The sequence below is a fragment of the Rhipicephalus microplus genome, chromosome X, assembly GCF_043290135.1.
Source record: "Rhipicephalus microplus isolate Deutch F79 chromosome X, USDA_Rmic, whole genome shotgun sequence".
NCBI classification, from domain to species: Eukaryota; Metazoa; Arthropoda; class Arachnida; order Ixodida; family Ixodidae; genus Rhipicephalus; species Rhipicephalus microplus.
The window spans coordinates 144916429-144937239 of NC_134710.1; the positions used below are offsets into that span (position 1 = coordinate 144916429).

Here is a 20811-nt window from a genome sequence, read left to right on the forward strand (position 1 = left end):
ATGCACCCCTTTATTTCCCTATGTAATTGACACCTCTAATTCATAAATATTAAAATGGTGTATGAAGGAGGCTGTTTTAGAATACTCATGAATAAACCTGTGTATAAACATGAGTACAAGTAAGGCTTATAGCAATCATGAAGATGAGTAGATAGGAGCCAAAATTCTGCAAACATAAGTGGAACTCGCTCAGACTCATTCAAGAAATACATCTGGCGTCTTGGGCTCGCTCGGTCTCGCACTCACCCAAATTTCCCTAGTCGGACTCGCTTGAACTCGCACTCACTTGCACGAGTATCTCGTAATCATATGGTAGTTTTGGGACGTTAAACCCCACATATCAATAAAGCACACTCGCTTGTATTTTCTTCAACCGGACTCACTTGGACTCAAAGTCGTTAAAATATAACTCGCCTGAACTCGCTCGGACTCGCGGGTTTATCCGAGTCTGAGCGAATACAAGAGAGTCAACTCATAAGTGAGTTCGCTGACCTATGATGCTGGGTGCAGTGAATTCCCCATGCATTAAAACAAAATGAGTGCGTGAGGGAACGACATCTCACATAAAAGAAGGTTGAAAGGTATAAAAGAAGCCAGAAAACTACAAGCGCGCATTTTATCTTCAGAGTAAAAAACAATTTACATCCACATTACCATCCTGGATTCAATATAGTAAATAGAGTCTTAGCAGCAAAAAAAAGCAAATTTTACAGGTGAGGAACATGAAAAAAATTGGGCAGATATTGCCCGATGCTTTGATATGCAGAAAAAATTTTGTATGTGACGAAACATGCGCGCTAACACCCTTTGCTTCAAAACAACTCAATGAAAACACAATATCCGTCGGACATCTAAAACAACACCGAACATCCACGTACATCAACAGATCTGCGAGGGATAGCGAATGAACACCCATTATGATGCGAGTTAAATATGTCCCACAAGGGATATCCTAAACATAACCCGTCTCGGACCTCCGGAAAAAATTTTATACCGTACACACTGTGTCCTCAAACTGCTTTGGTAATTCTGACTGCGATTTAATGCCCATCGCACACAAAATGAAACTAGCTACATTTTGCTTCGCTCATAGATAATCATCGACTGAAGTAAAAAAAAATAAAATTATAAATATCTTAAAATTGAATAAACAATAATGGCAAAGTATATTTTAAGCATGCAGATTACGTATTAGATTGCAATTTCGTGTCTTCAGAATGGGAAAGCTGTGCACGTTAGTCAATGACGAATTCCGATCCACTTTGTTCAAACACCATGCCATTTCATAAGTCTCAAAACATGAAATAATGCAAAAAATAGGTTACTCGATTTCAGTATTTACTTTTATTGCCTTTAATAACAAAAATTTCATATGAACATCACATTTACTAAATTTTAGCAGAATAATTTGCTGTAGTATTGTTTTACCTTTTTTATTCTAAGTAGCTGTGCGCACACTAGTGCGCGCGTGCGATTCCTACCTTCACTTTATGGCCCGAGCTCCGTAGTTCAGCTTCTGTACAGCAATACTGTGGATGTCAAGAACACTAAAAGGCCTCAGAGCAGATACAGAGGTAAGTTCGTCTTCGAACTTGCAGTACAGTGTTTACGATGCGCCAAAATAAGATACCTGCAGGTGTTTCATGGGCTCGTTAGATTCACTGCCATGTTAGAGGTGTCGCAGGTAGCCTCGCGATATCGTCGCTCTTCACAGGCTCTTCAGCTGTTGTCAAGTAGTAGGTGTTCTCTGCTGTAGTAGGGAATTTATCTGGATGATTAATCAGAGTGCGGCCACTATTGCGGCATAAAAATGCTTCGTGTGCTTGATTGTGGTGGTGGTGATTAGACCATGTTTCGACTCAAGACAGCAGTCTCCAACCACACTTACGTGATGAATGTTGTGAATGATGAAAGTGGCAGCTTTTACACTGCAGTTATGCAAAGTAGGCATTAGCTTATGTGTTCATCGAGGCAATGAAAACGTAATCTGTAATAGAGTTCTTTGTTGTATTCTTGGTACTTTCTGTAATTCAGCATCCCTTTATTTCAGATCATTTTGCCGATACCGTGACAGTCAAATTAACAAGCTTTTACTTTAATGCTTTTTGTGACTAGCACTGAGAAAGGTGTGCAGAAGAGTTTGAAAAAAAATAAGAAAACTTATCACTTTTTGTGGGTTTAGGGAAGTTGGGTGAGGAGAACATTTCTGTCAAATAGTGGATAAAGTTGCACAAGACTACCGAGACTTTCAGGAAACAATCCTAGACAGACAAACAGGCATGCAAATCTAAATCAATTTGCTCCAAAATGCAAAGCGTGGGTATATGCTAGTACATAAATTGATCCAGTGAAAAAATTACACAAATGCAAGTGTTGTCTTTTGTTGCTTTTACAGAAAACAGGTTGTAAAAAAAATTCTGCGAGATTAGCTTGCCAGACACGGTCAAGAGAATGAAAAGAGATGTGCTTTTAGATAAGGTGGCTACAAATTACGTTTGGCTAGATGCCGCTTCAGAAGACAGGAGGCTGCCAAATCCTGCTTGATACGATCCTTTCTGCATTACTTTATTTCTTTGAGCAAATTTCTCTATCACCCATTATATTATTACTGACATATTTAAACAGCATATTTAGCTACTCAACACCTGAATGTTGAGATCCGATTATAGTGGCTCATGCGAGCTGCAATTAAGCATACAAACAAGAGTGCTTTTCAACTCGGTAGTTTTGACATTTCAGTGGCAGAGAAAGCTTGTAATTTTAATAGGTCAGAAAAGTTGGTTAAGACAAATGTCTGTTGTTCCTGTGTTGTTCTTGCACTGTTTTTATGATCGATAGAAAGCACAGTAGAAAGTTTCAAGCAAAATATGATGCACGAGACACATTATTCGCAGATCATGTATTGGCTCTCGATATACATATATATACACATATATACATATATACACATGCAGACATGTGTGTATTTTGTTCACTAACAAAACAAAAAAAAGCCATCTGTTCCCCACTATTTTGTTTGTGCATGTACATGCATACATAATATATAGATATATACATACATACATACATACTACGAGGTAGACGTTGCACAGAATGAAAAATATTTGTAAGACGATTTATCAGAGGTCAGGCCTTCATCAGGGAGACTACTTAGAAAATAAGTTCTCTACCTCGTAGTATTTCTTCCACTGGCTCATATTATATATATATATATCTATATATATATATATATATATATCTATATATATATATATATCTATATATATATATCTATATCTATATATATATATCTATATCTATATATATATATCTATATCTATATATATATATCTATATATATCTATATATATATATCTATATATATATATCTATATATATATATCTATATATATATATCTATATCTATATATATATATCTATATCTATATATATATATATATATGTGCCAGGATTCTAGGCATGCCAGGATTCTAGTGTTGTGGTTTTTATTCTGCTCTGTGCACAACAGAAATGTGTTGTAACCCTTTGATATTGCCTATGCCATTGTTAAATATTCTTGCATATTTCAATTGGTTTCCTCTTACAGCTGCAGAAAACCAGACCTGTTATTTCACGGATTTATATTATTGGCAATGCTTTTCTTGGTGACCACCTTTCAGTGAGCAGAACATGCTTTATGTGGCCAACTACGTGTACCATCACTAACAAGAAAGGGTCATCTTGGTATTTTTTTGTTAATGGCACAAATATTCTGCTTTTGCACCAATCTTAGTAGGCTTGTAAAATTTAGTGCAAAAGTTGCTGCTGCCAGCTCCCACTGTCCAGAGCCACATTACTTACTGCTCTTCACCTTTTGTCAAAGGACAGTAGGCCCGTGTGCTCAGATTTGGGTGCACGTTAAAGAACCCCAGGTGGTCGAAATTTTCGGAGCCCTCCACTACGGCATCTCTCATAATCGTATGGTAATTTTTGGGACGTTAAACTTTACATGTCAATCAGTTTTGTCAAAGAACATAATTTTGCACATTATATTCAGGAGTTTCACTTTCAAAAACTATAATGAATTATGCACCATAATAAAGGTCTTTAAATTTTTCCCCCTGAGGTAGTATGATATCCTTTACAACAAAAGCATGTGGGCCCAATGGTACTATGCCTGTTCACTGCGATGGTGTAGCAGTTACAGCACCTGGCTGCTAACCTGAAGATCGTGGGTGTGATCCTCGCAGTGGCAGTCCTATTCAGATGGAGGTAAACTGCTAAAGGCCCATGTGCGATCTCTAAGCATGTTAAACACCACCAAATGATAAAAATTGCCAGAGCCCTCCACTATGGCAACCTCATAATCATATTATGGCATATTATTAATATAATTGTAGTTACATTTCCATCAGAATGTTGCTCCATCAGCTCCGACTTCATCCAGTCATCTCGTGATCAGTGCCAGATCACCTTAGCTGTCTGAGCCAGTGTGCCATGTGTGCCACGTTGTTGAATTCACTTTATGAATGTGTAGAGTGACAGCACGCTTAAATTTTGTTTTTCTCAGTTACTTTCAATAATTTTTGCTTTTTCCGACAGTCTTCCTGTGAATAGCATGCATGTAGCAGGAAAAAAGCATTTTATAGGGGCATTTGCTTTCTTTGCATATGCTTAAAGGAAACGTTTTAATTTAACAGATCATCTCCAAGGCAACATGAAAACGTTAGAGCGCCAGTTGAAGGCAAGGAATGGGCACTACCCTACCGATTATAACACTACCTAAGGGAGTGTCGTGTACTGTTTTGTTATATCACAGCTTTTTTATCTCTTGTTTGTAGTATTTGCCGTACTTGTCAATATATTTCTTCAATATTCAATTTCAGTTGTATGCAAAATCTAGTCACAATGCGCAATGTATGCGTTTTGTGCTTCGTTCCTAAATAAAAAGGTGTGTATTTAATACTTGGCTCAGTGTTTCTCAAGAACAAGCGGACGTTTAGCATTATATGTTGCTATCTGTCAAATTTCCTTTAATGAAAGTGTTGCCATTTCAGAATTTCAAATCATGCATAAGTTTTTCTATTCTTTGAGGTGCTAATTTGATTAGTTCTTTTCAAAAATGCACTTTGGTAAAAAAATTCTGTGTGCTTCAGTCTAATGCCATTAATTTCAGTGTATGTCCAGAAGAACTAATTAAATTAGCATTGAAAGCACAGAAAACTTATGCATGTTTTGAACTTTTGACATTGCAACTTTAGAGAGTAAAAAGAAAAAAAAAAAGACTATAGAAGACTGCTTTTAGAAAACACGCTGTACCGTGTGTCCTTTGGGACTTGTTTGGGAGTTGCAAGGGATAACCCTGGGTTCAGGAAAGTGCGACCAAATCGACCTGCAATGAGTGTCCCCCATGCTGTTTGGGAAATGCAGTGGATATCAAATATCCAGTCAGGGGTGTTCTGTGGACATCCCTAGCATGTTATTGTTGTCACTGGGAACAAGCATGAGTCCGAAGATGATTTCCGCTTCACGAAAAAAAATTACTCCTGGTAAGATTATAACTATCTCGTAGTGACTGCATTTGTTATTCAACCAAGTTGCATTGCACTCCAAAGTACTATGTAGGAATTTGTGAAAAAACGGCACTGTGAGGGCTAGGGGGAACACACAGAAAGTGACTGCACCGACAAGAGTGCCCATGCAACACCATGGTAGAGTATTAGAATGGGGGAGCGAGTCATTTTCACATATACCAGTCATTTTCACATAGACATCACTTGTTTCTTATTAAAGCCACCATTGTGGAGTCCCAATTACTTTCAGAAGCTGCATCTAACGTCACGTGCAAGCCATCTAATGTCTTTTCCTTTCGACAAACTTCGTGCCCGTTCTGAACCGCTCCTGTATCGGCACCGGAGTTGCCATTGGTAACTACTTTGCGTCAAATCAGCAACTTTACGACCATCCGACAATACAATTTCGGATCGACTCCATGACCACTTAATATTTCATATAATTGTTTGTACATAAAATACATGCGTTTATTGTTAAATAATAAAAACTATTCATGTTGTCACTGTTCTATTTTGCTACAAATCTACCTGACAAAATAAAATTGTAGGAATACTTTGGCTACATTTCGGGCGAGTTTTGGCTTTTAAAATTACTCAATGGCAACCATCAACTCCCCCCCCCCCCCCCCCCAACACCCACACGATCGCATGTTACAAACATGGAAGAGAGAAAGTGTAGCAGGGAGTGTCCCATGAAAATTGAGAAGCCCAGCCACACAAAATGAAACAGGAGCATTACGGCAACCGAGCCCAGTGCATGGCTGGCATGTTGACACGAGGCACGCTCACGAGCCCATTAAAAAGGAAATGAAACAGGAGCATCATGGGAAATGAGCAAGAATGCGAGGAGCAAGTGGCTTCAGAGGAGGTTAGCTTGTGGATGCAAGGCATGCTCCCTCCTACTTTTCTTACAAAAGGAAGGGCCTCAAAAATGATCCCATCAACAGTTCAATTATCTCAAAAGAGAGTCCACCAATACTGCAATAAACAAATGCACAAATGAGCTTGGGATGTAACCTATAGTTTTCCAGCATAGCAGATGAACTCAACAATCGGGCTACAATTACATGCACGCCAAAGGTACTCATTTAGGTGTCTGGCACAGATGTCACATGCGGTTCGTCACATTCTTCACTTCCAACATCAGCTAGTACACCAAGATGATGTGTTAGTTGCCTTCTGGGTATGACCATATTTTTGTCAGACAGATACAGTGTGGGTGCAGTCCCCCTCTGGGGAACCAATATATGCTTTCTAGATTTGTCCTACATAGTATGGCCGATATGTAAAGTGCATTTCTTGACATAATGCCTTTCTTGCAATATATTTTCAACAATATGTAACAAGCCCCTGTCAGCAATATATGTAGAAACAAACTTTTTGAAAACGTATCTACATGCAAACAAGCAGCCCCTGCTGATTACCTGTATGTATACAATTTATTGAGGTTAGTTCTGTAAAAACATCTTCCCTTCCTACTTGAAGCACATCAGAATTTTTGCATCAAAATGTGTAAAAGTCAAATAATGAAGCTATACATACGCAGAGGGGCCATCCCAAGTCCATATGAGAGTGTTCTGGAAAACCAAAGCGACACTTGTGTTATCAAGCTGAAATATTATAAGCATAATATAAGCTTTATTTACAAGTGAACCTACCAGTTCATTCGGATACCGAATGAGAATGGGCTGGACTGGAACTCCAGGAACAAAGGCACCTGCAAAAATATCACATAATGGATTTACTCCAAAACAAGTAAGTGGACTTTTTTCATTACTAGATTTAAAATATTTCAAAACATGAATGTGGAACATTCGTAGTATACAGCTTTTACACATTTTACGATGTTCCTATGGGAACAATCTTGCGAAGTAAAACTGTGCCACAATTGCAAGCCTGAAGCGTGTTTAAGCAGCTTTTATAAGTGTAAGTGTCGGGTATTAAGGCAGTATTACGTCACATTGTGTGTCACGCGTCTACCTAAGGGAGAGCATAATCTCTTTTGTTTTGCTTTTTCATGGCAGCGATACTTTAGAAATGCAAGAGCTGCATTCAATGCCACATCAACAAGTACATTGATCACCGTGTTGAGCCGGGCTGCGAGGCTAATTGTTTTGACCAAACCTATCATACCAAAATGTAATAACACGAAGCAAAAACAACACAAGTGGCTACACGAGTGGTGCTTAGACGTTTTGTAACGAACAGGAATGTACTACCGCTTATGTTAGGTCGCCAATTATTCAATTGCCATTTGGCTGAGTGGAAGACTGAGCATTCCCAGTATATTACGCCACTTGCCAATATAGAACTTGTCATGTAACACAAACGATGTATGCTGAAGCAACCACAAACACTATGTGTTTGGTGGTACGTACATGCCGCATACTATACAGATGGCTGTTGCCTTTTTTTCTGTTCTGTAGTTCTTGGAACAACCACAAATGGCACAGTGGCTTCCCATTGACCTTTCGCTGACTTATTTCACCATAAAGAGAATAAAATCTGCAGTTTGACCTAAAACATGCTAAATGTTCGACAACGCCACTCATCCAAGCACCAGCCAGTGGTAGTGGTTACAATGAAGAGGAAAAAGGCACCTAATTTCTGTCTGCCTTCAGGCGACACGGCGCAGTGCCTTATAGGGGTGGGGGGAAGGAGGGATAAAAAAGAATAGAAGGAAAGTAGAAGCAGAAGAAGACAGCCAACGAGAGGAAAAAGAAGGAGATAGGAAAGTGGGGATCCGGTCGAAGCAGTCCAAGGGCGGGGTGCCACAATGCGAGAGCTACACGGCGTCAGGAGACCGCGGAGGGCGAACCAGTCGGCGGGAGCTACGCTGAAGTCGGAGATCGCGAGGGCACAACCGTCCAGCTTGAAATCCTGCGAGCGAATCCCACCAGCCAGTACACTCTGCGCCATCGGCACGCTCCAAAAAGGGGGAAAGCACTAGTCGCCAGTCTGGTCCTCCTCGCCCAATAGAACGATCAGGTTCATTTGGAAAGAATCTGCGAAACTCGATCATGCAATTTGGCATGAATGGCGCAAACATGCAAATGGACGTACCCAGTGAATTTCAGCGAGATCCATTGACCTCGAAAAATCACCAGAGTTTGCCTTTAAGCTCGTAGAAAGTACAAACCCTCCGGTATGAAGCGGCACTCACCCTGCTTGAAAGTGATGAGACATGAACGGTTGGTGCAGGTGCCCTCTGGGAAGATGATCACCTGGGACCAAGGTTCCTTGGAGGTAGCACGGCGGGTGATCTCGCGCACCGTGTTCTGGCGAGAGTTGGGGTCACTCCGCTTCACGTACACTGGCTGAGTGTAGTTCAAGATAGCTGCCAAGCACACAGTAAGGGCCCGAGACCCGTTAGGCGCTGGCTTTCCTTGGTCAGAAGGCTTATACATACACATAACTGTGCCACAGGAAGGGAAGAGTGCAGCTCTGAGATATGAAGCCACTGTATAACATGCAGCCTGCTGTATGTGTGGTGTGGGCTGACGATTTGATTTTCCTATCTCACAAAAAATGTGTAACATGCACAACATCTACACTGGTGCGAACAAAGCACAGAGAATGTTATTCTGTGCACTCAGCATACATCACGTGTGTCAAAACTGTTGCCATGTGCATATTTAGATGAAAAGTGCAGGCGCTGCCAGTGGGTTCCGAGACTATGCTTAAATGAGTCAATGGAGAGAACATCGACGTCAGCAAATGACTGGCAAGTGATTTTGACTAGGATGTTACAGATGGCCAGTGAGTAACTATTATAGCACAGACGAACATCGACACAAAATTATATTTAAAATGGTTCACAAAAGCCTTTAGCAAAGCAAATTTAGAGAGTACACTAAGCTAATTACAGAAATCGCAAGGGTGGGATTTGAAACTTGTACTTAACTCATAAGAGCCGATTTCCTTGTCTACACGAATCTACCGAAATGGCATCACGGAGCAGCATAACATGAGATACATACAGCAATCACAATAGCTTGACTTCGATAAATGAGCCCCATATATTTAGTTTTTGGCTTTTTTACTCCTCCACAATCAATGCTACGTCGATAAAACATTGAAACACTCTCAAACAATGGGTAATCAATGATTTATCCAGGGAAAATGAAAATTTGTATGCATCATGCTATATCTCGCAGACCAGGACACTTCTGCACCTCGTGCATTTTTGCCTAAAGGTACAATGCTGCCCAAATTATTGCATTATTGCGAGGCACGAGCGGCAAGCTAACGTACAGTTATAATGTTGCGCATTTTTTTTAGTGCTCTATATAACCTTTCTGCTGTTTTTTTAACCAAAATTACAGGGCAATAAAGTGAGCACTGTGGTTAAAAAATTTATAACACCAGTTTTACAACAGGTAGAATGCACCCTTAAGTTTTTTCAGCAAAGCATTGTATAAGAAACCTCAGCAGTTGTTTTTAGTTCATATTACTGAAGGTAACAACACTTCTATCTAGCTAGCCAGCTAGCGATATCTAACACTGCGACGCCCCATTAAGTAATTCAGCGTGACTACGTAATTTAGGCCAGACGTTCTTATCCTTAGCTTTGAAGTTCATTATGACATGCCCAACTGATTCACTGAAGCGAAAAGTGTGTGTGTGTGCACACGCAGATACACACACACACACACACACATCTAAACACACAACAATCGACATCTTATGCTTGCCCTCAAAAGGTACAAACATCCTCGTCTGCTAGGCAGCACCCTGAAAATGTCCCCAGAAGATCATTTGCAGAATTATCCTTCTTATGCGGACGTGTTCAGGACAGCCACCAGCTTGGCTCTTTATCAATGGAAATTACAAAATTTGTGCACTGAACACCATTTGACAGAAGATTTATTATAAAGATATATCTAGCGATATCACAAACTTACAATTGCCGAAGCACACATTTTGCCTTATTCCGAATGAAGATATGACTTTGGAACGCAATGCTTAGTCATTCCGGTTGTTTAAAACGCACTAGTTAGGGGGACAATAACCCTCGGGAAGTTACAATTCCTCAACATATATTTAAATTTCTTGAGCTTCTGAACCCTGGCAACAATGACTCACTGGGTTCAGGAAAAAAAAAAGCAAGTGGACCTCTAGTGGCTGTACATGAACATTAATGTGTTCCATCCGGTTTCTTGAAAGCGTTGCACTCGTTTTGTGTATTCGTGATGGCAGAAAGTAACAAACGACTATTTCACCGCGAGCGAGATTGCCGCGTCAATGCGTGTGCTCAGTTTGTGCGCGTAAACAACAGCCTCGCAAGCCGGCGTGTATAGCACTCTGCGCGTATAGTCTGACAGTGTCCACAAAAACGTAACATTCTTTGCCCGACCCCAAGTCTAGGTTGCGCCTTATATTACGCAGGGTTAAGCGACTCGGCACAATGAACAGATGGCGCATGGTCCCGAGTTTAGTGGCAATTCTGCCAGCATGTGTATCAGTGTTGGCTCGCGCAGTGGAGACAAAGATTTGCTGCCACCAGCCTTTTCGTTGTAGAACGATAGGCGCCGACTAAGCAGTGAAGTGCTGATTCAGGCATCATCTAAGTTGAGGCATCGTGTCTCACGACGAAATCAATGTGCTTAATTTACAACAAATATTACAAATGCGAGTAGTAGAATCGCGAGGCTCGCATGCCGCGGTACCGCCACTGCTGCCAGTTTTACAGAGCCACTCGTTTCTTGAGCGAGTCTAATCTGCTATAGGATACCCTTGCAAACTCCAGGTAGAGCCCTTAACATTAGGGAGCTGGCAGGAGAGAAATTTTGACATTTTTACCTAGAGGGCGTACTGCGGCCAACTGCAGAGATGTACACGCTAGCCTGACAAGCTCAGCCTATGTTTAGATATTGACGATTTGCCACTTGCAGAGAGTCTGAGGGCAATATTTGGTCGCATCTGAAATTTAGAAAGAAAACAGATGTGTTGTTGCGAGTTTTTTTTTTTTTTTTTCTGGCAAAAACAAATTGCAAAATGCAAACAGTGCATTTTTGTAGCATTTTGTAAAAGAAACTAAAGTGACCGATTTCCGGAAGTTTTTTTGGTTAATGGTGTGTCAGTTCCTGTGAAGCTGCACAGCATAGTTTGCGATGCATCCGCCAAAGCCTGTGTCCTATGTTGGGAGTCACACAGGCTATTTCATCTGCCTGAATCGCGTAGTGTAGAGCATGTCTACTGCAGGAGGAGTGTTTCCCCGACTTTCTCAAACACTATCCGCACTGATCACAAGAGTGGTTCCATGCTGTGCTTGCGAAATATGTATAGTATTCTTAAAGGGACACTAAAGTCAAATAATTCATATCAGAGTGAAAGCTCAATGTATGACAACATCTAAAACGACCATATAATCAACAGCAGTGCCCAACTTGCCAAGAAATTGAGGTAGGACATTCTCAAAATGATCCGGATGACGTCAGTTGAACAGCCTACAATTAATTACTAGTAATCTATCTATCTTCACTAAATAAAGAACCTTCCGTGTATCAATAGCCGCAATAAAATGCTGCCTGTTCGTTTCTACTGGACTAATGAAAAAAGAACCGCCGGATGTTACTATGAGGAATGGCGCGAGGCATTCAAGAATTCAATTTTCGTGTAGTTAAGCTGGACAGGTCGTGCCATCTGGCAAGTCCCGGTTGAACCGAAACACGTCTGCCATCTTGGAACCAATGAAGGAAATCGATCAATGGCCGTTGCTGCTGCTGTGGCTCCTGCTGCTTTCGTTTTGCTGCTACTAGTGTCGGCGGGAACGAAATAAAGACGGGTAATGTTGTGCACGCCAACAGTGACGTGTGATGATCCGTTTCTTGAGGCGGGTAACATGATGTGCGCTAACCCGATGCAGATCGCTTAAAACATGATTTTAATTCAAAATATTCCCTTCCTTGGCACAGATTTAACACTACGAGGTTTCTGGACTGCTATTTCAGCAATTAACATAGACTTCATAGTTGCCTTTAGTGTCCAAGATTGTCCCCACAAAAGCTATTTGCCTTTTTTAGAATCACTGGAAGTACACTTCTGATGAATGAAGGCTGCTGAGTGCATCGACCTCCTCATTATTTGAATGAGTTTATTGTTGGCGTTGCCGGCCGGGGCATTAGATTAAAGTATTTCTAGAAAGTGGTTGTTTTTCGGTTTCCTTCAGCAGGTGGCACAGCCACATAGTCCACATAGTCTGGTACTGTCACATTTCTATGCCATTAACACACAACCATGCTTTAACATCATCTTCACATAAAAGCAAAATCTAAAAACCAATCCTGACAGGTAGCGTAGTCGGTACACAAGCTGTCTCAGAAATGCCTAGTGGGTAGCACAGCTGGTACGCAAAATGTCCTGGTGGACCAATAGGGTACGTTTAAGTCCCCTATAAATCCTGAAATAGTGTCAGAAATGCCATGATGAACCATTATGGATCTTCAGAAGACGTGCTGAAGCAGGACTAATAGGACCTTTCTTGAACTCCATCCGAACTAGTTGAGCATGTTCTCAGGACATTCAAACTTCCTCATGAAAACTTTTTAAAACACACTCAGGATGTGTTTCTGTTGTCTGGGAAGCTTCCATTATCACCATAAAACCACCGTAGTGTTTCAATGCCACTTTCATTATTACCATTACTCTGCCATCAGTCCCATGTTTGCACACCAAAATTTGCCCCGGCAAGTATACGGATTACATTGGCTTCGTGCACACAGTTTTGTGAAGTATCAAACAGTAAAATGTGCCGTGAACAGCTTTGTCTGATAAAGAACTGCGTGTCTAGATCACTACCAGGGCGCGAGAGGTGCGGTCAAAGACAGCGTCATCAGTGTGTGTGTCAAAAACAGAGGAAGCTAGCCATTAGAATTTGCTCTTCGCTCTCCTCAAGGCATCTTACTATGCATAAGCGCGCAGTGCACTCTCGGGCACTGGTCGTATTATAGCACAGTTAGTCACGGAGGCAAGCAGGCATGCATCACAGGAACCAACCACCACAGAGAGAGAGAGAGAGAGAGAGAGAGAGAGAGAGAGAGAGAGAGAGACAGGTACAGATACATGAAGCCAACTCTAGAAGGAGAGTTGCTGAGCACGTACTGCTGAGGAAGAACATGCCCTTGCTCTTGGAGCGCACGACGGCCGAAGGCACCGGGTTGCCAAGCATGGCGGCCACCGTGTCGAAAAAAGAGGAGTGTGGGGCGGCCACCAGGATGGGAGCCTCGTGGGCGGGCGCGGCCCGTCCCACCGTGCGCACCACGAAGCCAGCTGAACGCACGCACATGAGCACGCACTCTCTGGACACGCTTTGGATGGCCCTGCGGCAGTCGTCGGCCACCCGGACACCACGGAAAAGAGACACAGGCGGACACACCATGTACACACACAAGTACACATGACAGTCGCCGCCTGCAGGCGCAACGGGCACAAAACCCCTACGACCTGCGGGATAATCCCGTGTGCAGCTTCTTAGCACACGCTGAGACTTGATCAGTTCACACATTTCTAGCTGGTACGGCTAGAGATACCGCGAATTACCACCATTAAACAGCCAGCTAAAGAGATCGCGAAACAGCGATGTGGGTGGAGGAGTGGCGCCCGCTGTGCGATAAGTTGGCGTGTCGGTGTAAGCATTAATGAAGAAATTATACATAAATATAAAACATTCGACAGGAGACTGGTTTAGGTGAACCTACTGCTACCATTTTTCTCGTTTATATTTATCGTTTGAAGGAGCAGAACAGTAGAGACATATTTGAGTAAGTATTTATATGTTCAGTCTGTAGCGTACACTAACGAAGACAGCTACAATTTTTGCCTTATCTTTTATGTGGCACTATCCAAGATTGCATTGGATAAAATAGTGGTGGCCAAAGTGCAGAAGAAGACTTATAACGCAGCACTCTGGGGCAGAAAATGTTCGTGCCGGTTGATAGCACCCCTTTCTATCTATTATATTTCACACATAGTACAAATGCTTTAACGGTGCAGCATGTTAAGCACCCGACTTACTAACTTTTTTCTCGCAATTCCTTTTCTGCGAAACTGCACAGTGTTTTCTCAAATGTTACAGCGTCTTGGCCACCAATAAAGAGGAAAAAAGCGCGCACACAGGAGGCGAAGTGAGGAGGACGCCAGACAACACTGCTGAAAAATAAGTGACTCTTCAAAACAATGAAACATCACAGATAAGGCAGCAAAATTAATGACGAATTAATAGAAAAACATCCCTATTAAGCCTGAAAGTGACACCACATGCATACAGCAACATAACCATGCGATACCTCCACCTGTTATAGTACACTTTTTTCATGCTGTGAATGTCACAAAATTACACAGAACACTGTAAAAAGTGCACAAACTAGCAAACCAGTGAAAAAAAAAAAAGCACAGAAGGAGAGGTGTAAGGTAAGGAGGGCAGGAAAAGGTAAACTGCGACGAAAATGGAAACTGCAAGCAGTACCATGGTGTGTTAACGTGTTTTCACTATTCACAAAAGGTGCTCCTTACATTGGATGAAATATCGCTGGTCAAAGTGCAGCAGAAGAGTTGTATAACGTGGGTGAGAGCACGCAAACTGACATCGTACATGCAACAGAATGTCGAATTTTTTTACAGCACAAAACATTTCGTTAAACAAAAGAAAATAAACGAACACGTAATTCTTCCTGCATGCCCACTAGTGAGGAATGCGAGCGGTTCATATCCTATACGTATTACACCGGCTCGCCACTTCAAATGGTGCGTGAAGCCTGCCGTTACCATGAGCTGCGCTGGAAGAATTCAGAGTTTATACGACTGAGCCATTGATTAACGAGCTTGGCTTATGTCACTGCCCATAGCTTGGTCTTGGATGTCGAGCAGATTTATCACTTGGGGCGGACTTCCAACAGTTCCCATGGAAACTCTGTTCGAATCACTTTCGGTCCCGTCTTCACCCCGCATTCCTGCTATCAATACTCGGACCAAAGTGCGAACTCTATGGGCAGTGCATGATAAAAACGGAATAACTCCCAGCTCTTCGTCTTAACTCTGGCCGATTCCTGGCACCAGTCGAGGCGAGAGCTAATGTGGGGCACGAACCACGAATTTTCTCTGGCTATAATTATGTCGATGTACATCTGCTTCCACGGACCTCCTCTTTGAAGGCCCGCAGGTTCGAACCTAAAGAGCGGTGTGGAAGTAAAATGCTGCGTCGTGAAGTCCATATCACGAAAAGATAGCACTAAGTTCTCCAGTACCACACAAGAATTAGGTTCTTTGGCAGTAATGCTTCATAAATGCCGGGGCTCTGAAACTCATCATCTGCCGGGCCACAGTCGCCAAGTTCATTCCCGCAACGAGCGGGCCCAGAAAATAAGCTATGGGGGGGGGGGGGGGGGGGGGAACAAAATGTCGGTTAACGTTGCCATTGCCATTTTGCAGCATCCGTTTCCCATTGATAAATGAGTGACTTCTAATAGGCCTTTGGCATCAGGCTGCGAAAATCTAACAGCAGCGGTGGCTCTATGGTTAGAAAGTCTGCTTCCGATGCAGGAGGTACTGCATTTGATTCCCAGTGCCGACCAGGAAACCCACCGGTTTTCACCCAATGAGTGCAGGAGCAACCGACCTGGCGCTCGGTTATTTCTGGGAATTAATCTCGAAAGGTAGCCTAATAGGGTGCTGTAAAGGCTTCTGGGCGTACCTTAATCCACCACAGCCTTGGTGAAATAGTCGAGCATCCGTCGCTGCTGTGGGAGGCAGAGAATTGCTGCTGCCAAGCACCTACTGGTTACATAGGTGCAAACACACTTCTGGCTTAGGAGGGAGTGCACCTCGTGGGAAATTGGTGGCATGGGACCACTAGACCTATAATTAGGGTCATTCTTTTTGATTTTCGAAAAATAAAGAAATTTGTTGAAATTGAAAAGCATGTAGATACCAATTTACACAATGACTTCATTCTTCACACCGATCCTCAGCTACACGCTTCAATAGTAAGGTGACCACATAGGTGCTCCACGAAAGAAATGCTGAAGACCACTCGCGTCTGCGCAGCTTACCTGCACATACCTTTATCAATCACGATAGGCTGAAAAGAATGCGAGCACAATGTAGCAATCGCTAAATCAACTGCTTATGAGATTACTGTACAGTGACTAAGTCGTGAATTAAATGTGGGACCAATACTCGTGTGCCAGTCACGGGCCACCTGTTTGAGACCCCCGATATATACGAAAAAGAGGCGGGATATCAGACTACCATCAAACTAATAGAAAACAAACTGCCCACCCACCCTCTATCAACCCAAAACTTTCGTGCATAGCATATGTTTGAGCAGTCCTGAAATTTACTCTGCCAATGAGCGCGTTGCCCCGCATTGTTGTGAAGCAAAATGACAGTGCACTTTCGAATTTCCTGCACAACTTTAACGTAAAAGGAAGCAGTCATTTTGTCGCATGACAGGGGAGAAAAATTCCTTTTGTATTCCGCCCGGCTTTTTGTCTCAAATTATTCCACTGCGACTAAGTGTCGCATTTTGCGTCGCATTCTTATGCAACCTGAACAGACCTGCCTCTTCTGTGCAAGTGTCACAATAACATTTTTCAGCAATGCAATCAATCCAACATACACGTGTGAACCATTAGATCTGCACATTTGACAGTGCTGCATCACCCTGCCAAAATGCTTCGGTGAAAGGAGTTGAAGGGTATGTGGTGAAGTTAGGCGAATATAGGTGATGCAGATATATAGTTTCATCGTCGGCTCTGCACTTGCGATGGCCTTGCCCTCATTTATATTTTTTCGATCAGTACCTGGGGCACCGGTTGCAGCGAATCAGTTTGACGACTGCCACAACCACAAGCACTCGCCCTTTCATCTTAAGGGGCAAAGATGAGGGCAAAGGTGATGCACGGGTGAGGGCTAAAGATGAATGGGGCTTACTTCCAAAGATGGGCACGTCTTCCGAGCCGGCTTTGGCAACAGGCGTAAGCCCTCCCAACAAAAGAACAATTACGCCATCGAGAAGTGACGAGTGTGGCCCCACAACGAGCACGGGCGCCTCCTTCTGCGAAGCCAGCTGGCCCTTGAAACTGTAGGTCAGGCCACCACTTTCAAACATTAGCCGTAGAAAGAACGCCAGAAAAGGCTTCAGGTAGTCCCTGTCCATCACCGTTCATTGTGAGCATAGCCCCAACAAGACGTCCATAATAACGAATCAGACCCAGAATTTGTGTTGGAGACATTCGTTTCGGCCCACGCAGTGATAACCATTAGTTGCGTTTTGTACAGGCGATGCCCGTGGGGGACAGATGTCAAGAAAGGTCAGCGCATTGACCAAGTGAAGCGACCACGCGTCGTGTGGATGTTGCCATAGTTGAACAAAACAGAGCGATGGCAGTTACAAGCACATATTGTTCCGAGAAGCGAGGACATGTAAAATACATCGAAGCAGCAGTGAGCGCGCACGCCAGGTGTTCATGACCAAGCGCGAACCACAAAACGCCATCCATAATGCAGCACCATGAGGCGCCACATGCGTTTGGTTAATATTATTGTTAAGGACACACACCACCGCACATATCAAAGCAGGGGTTTAACAATGTCATTTGTTTGAATTGTTAACAGTTTTTTTAATACACACGCATATATATATATATATACACCCACGCAAAAAAGTAATTGCAAGCAAGGTGAGGATAGAAAACCACACAGACCATCATCGTGGAGGCCGCGAGATGTGAAGAAATTATAAACCAAGAAGACGCGACCGCATTCAACCGATGTCAATAGATCGTCCAAGGTTCGTTCGATCCACAATCGCCAGCGGGCCATGGCGGGTGCACAGGGTTGCCAGGGCGTGCGGGGAGGATGGGGTGAAAGTGATCGGAAAATGGGAATGGGGTCATGGGGTAGAGTAACGCGACAGAAACAGAAGGGAAGAAAAGAAAAAGGAACAGAAAAGAAAAAAAACATAAAGCATTGAATTAAACACTGAGTGCATGTCAAAAAGCTAGAAAAGCATTGAAAAAAACCATGCTACGAGGTTCACTTATCAGCCATAACGCACTCAATGCGCTCGGTAAAATTCATGAAAGCACACCTGATCTGAAAGGAACGTCTTCATTATATAACACATCATACAATGCAGTGAACAAATACAATAGCAGGCGTGGGTTAAGCATTCATTATATACATGCTGTATGCGACTAAATGCATATTGCATGCCGATAAGTTGTTCGTCTGTCTAGGGGCAGAATGTTTTAGCTACCCGAGCGAGGCAGGCAAAAGACGCAGCAAATGTGCAGTCATTTGCGACGGCTTACTCCGAACGGCTGTCGACAGGCGTCCGGGCCTCCCAGATTGCATGGCCATCGAACAAGAGGTGATTCGAAGGTCTTTGAGAGACAAAAACAATACATATAAAGATATATGCATGTTCACGCTGGAGCTTCATCGGCAATGTTCCACTAAGCGAAAGCAATCGCATCTGTGCCCCTCGGTGTTGTATATATAATAACGACCATATTGTGCCCCTAGAGTTAGGGACTTGCCTTACTCATGCGGATATTGCTTAAAGATAAATGTGCCGCCAGTGATAGCGCAGAACTGTCCCACTAATTCGAGCTCCGATGCCTAGCCACATAGCGTGTACCATGACATGACGCCAGCGAGGGCAGGGGCATAGGCAGAATTTCTCTAGATGCGAAGCGACTCTTTGACTAGCCTGTGTAACGCTGTCCCTCCGCACACCCCCACTGCGCATGCTCGCGTCTCACGTCGATTGCCACATGCTCGCGTCTCGTTTGGGCCCAGAAAGACATCCGTAGAACTGTTGCTTCCCTCCCCATTTCTCCCTTGCAAAGTCGACGCAGGCAGCGTCTGCTAGTAAAAATACGACTGCTCGCGCTGCACAACCGTTCACTGGCCACCCGTATATATCGGCACTGGATCGCGCGAGTCTATTTGGCTTTCGCTTGAAGAGCGCCAGCGTCAACGACGCCGCCAGTGTAAGCGTTAGCGCCCACTGCACATGGTCGGAAGATAGTCCAAGCTTTTTTTGGGGGGGGGGCTCAGTGTGCAACTTCTCGGCTCGAGCCACACATTGATGATCATAATTTGCGCCGATTTCAATGTACGTACCCTATTGTGACAGCAAAATAATGAAACAGATTAATTTCTTAAACAGTGCTACATATTTCGGGCACGTTTTTAAGCGCATTTTAGTGAACGCTATAGGCTATGAGCAAACTTTTCATTATGTTATTCTAAGAGTATTCAAAAGAAGATTTATTAGCCAATTGTTCCGATTGATAGGTTCATAATAGTTTAGTGAACACTACAAGCTTATGCCGATGGCTTGCGAAGACGTCTCGTCAAATACGCTTGGCGTGTAGCAAACATCAAACTGCAGCGTAAACTCTTACGAATTTCGCTGCGGAGCGGACGTACTGCACGTGCGCACGATACGAATGCCTATACGAGGAAGCAGATTTCGGGCAATATGCACTTCTTAACTAAAGACTGCAAAAAATGTGGACACGATCGACTCCACAAAATTATGCTACTATTGAACGATTTTGAACAAGTACTTTAAAGAGTGCATTGCGACAGCACCGGCTTTCACGAAGGATCTGCCTTCGTGAAAGCCGGTGCCGTAATCACTTCCATTCAAGTTAAAACGCACCTGTGAGCCGGGAGAACGGTGTCGCTTTTTTTTTCTAGTGCGTTGGGAGCATTTCCTGTGTCCCACAGCAAGCAAAGCTTGTGGGCAAAAAGAGAAATCTTCCGGGAATACCGAACTAGTACTGCAAAGTTGTTAGTCTTCTTTCTAGCAAGCGACCTCAAGAGAACTTTTCCTGCATTCCAAAACAAACGTTCTTCAAAATGCAGTGGCGAAACGTTAGGGCGCTGCTTTTGCATAGCCACTGACAACGTCGAACAACGGAAACAAAGAAAGGCGGCGAAATGTGTCGGCTCTTCACCTTAATGCTTAATGTATTCGCGGAGAACGAAGCAGGAGGAAATGCGGAAAACCAAGCAGCTACTACCAACGTTTTCTCATTTGGGCCTCCTTGAACACCCTGCGCGCATAATTAAGCACTTCGGGCTAAAGTGCGGCGACTGCGCACGAATTTTCACCACTCCGAAGGTAAGCCGCGCCGCAGCACACATCCGCTGTGCGGCTAAGCACGCCACGCAGAAAACAGGCTGTCTAGAAAAGAAAAAAAAAAGTGCAACTCTGCACAAGCTAAAGCTTATGTCAGTCAAG

General features: G+C 43.2%; 1 protein-coding gene across 4 annotated transcripts in view; it reads right to left on the bottom strand.

Annotated features, from left to right (window-relative positions):
- The window catches only part of LPCAT (lysophosphatidylcholine acyltransferase), a 117070-nt gene that overhangs the window by 29240 nt on the left and 67019 nt on the right, over nucleotides 1-20811 (bottom strand). For 3 of the 4 annotated variants that reach the window (XM_037428335.2, XM_037428333.2, XM_075877935.1), the window contains exons 4-7: nucleotides 17484-17701; nucleotides 8716-8889; nucleotides 7211-7269; nucleotides 7095-7129 (exon numbers count right to left, since the gene is read on the bottom strand). In XM_037428335.2, coding sequence (XP_037284232.2) covers nucleotides 7095-7129; nucleotides 7211-7269; nucleotides 8716-8889; nucleotides 17484-17701 — 486 coding nt within the window. Of the gene's footprint in view, nucleotides 1-7094; nucleotides 7130-7210; nucleotides 7270-8715; nucleotides 8890-13655; nucleotides 13874-17483; nucleotides 17702-20811 lie in introns of all 4 variants that reach the window. The other variant, XM_037428334.2, reaches the window with a different exon arrangement.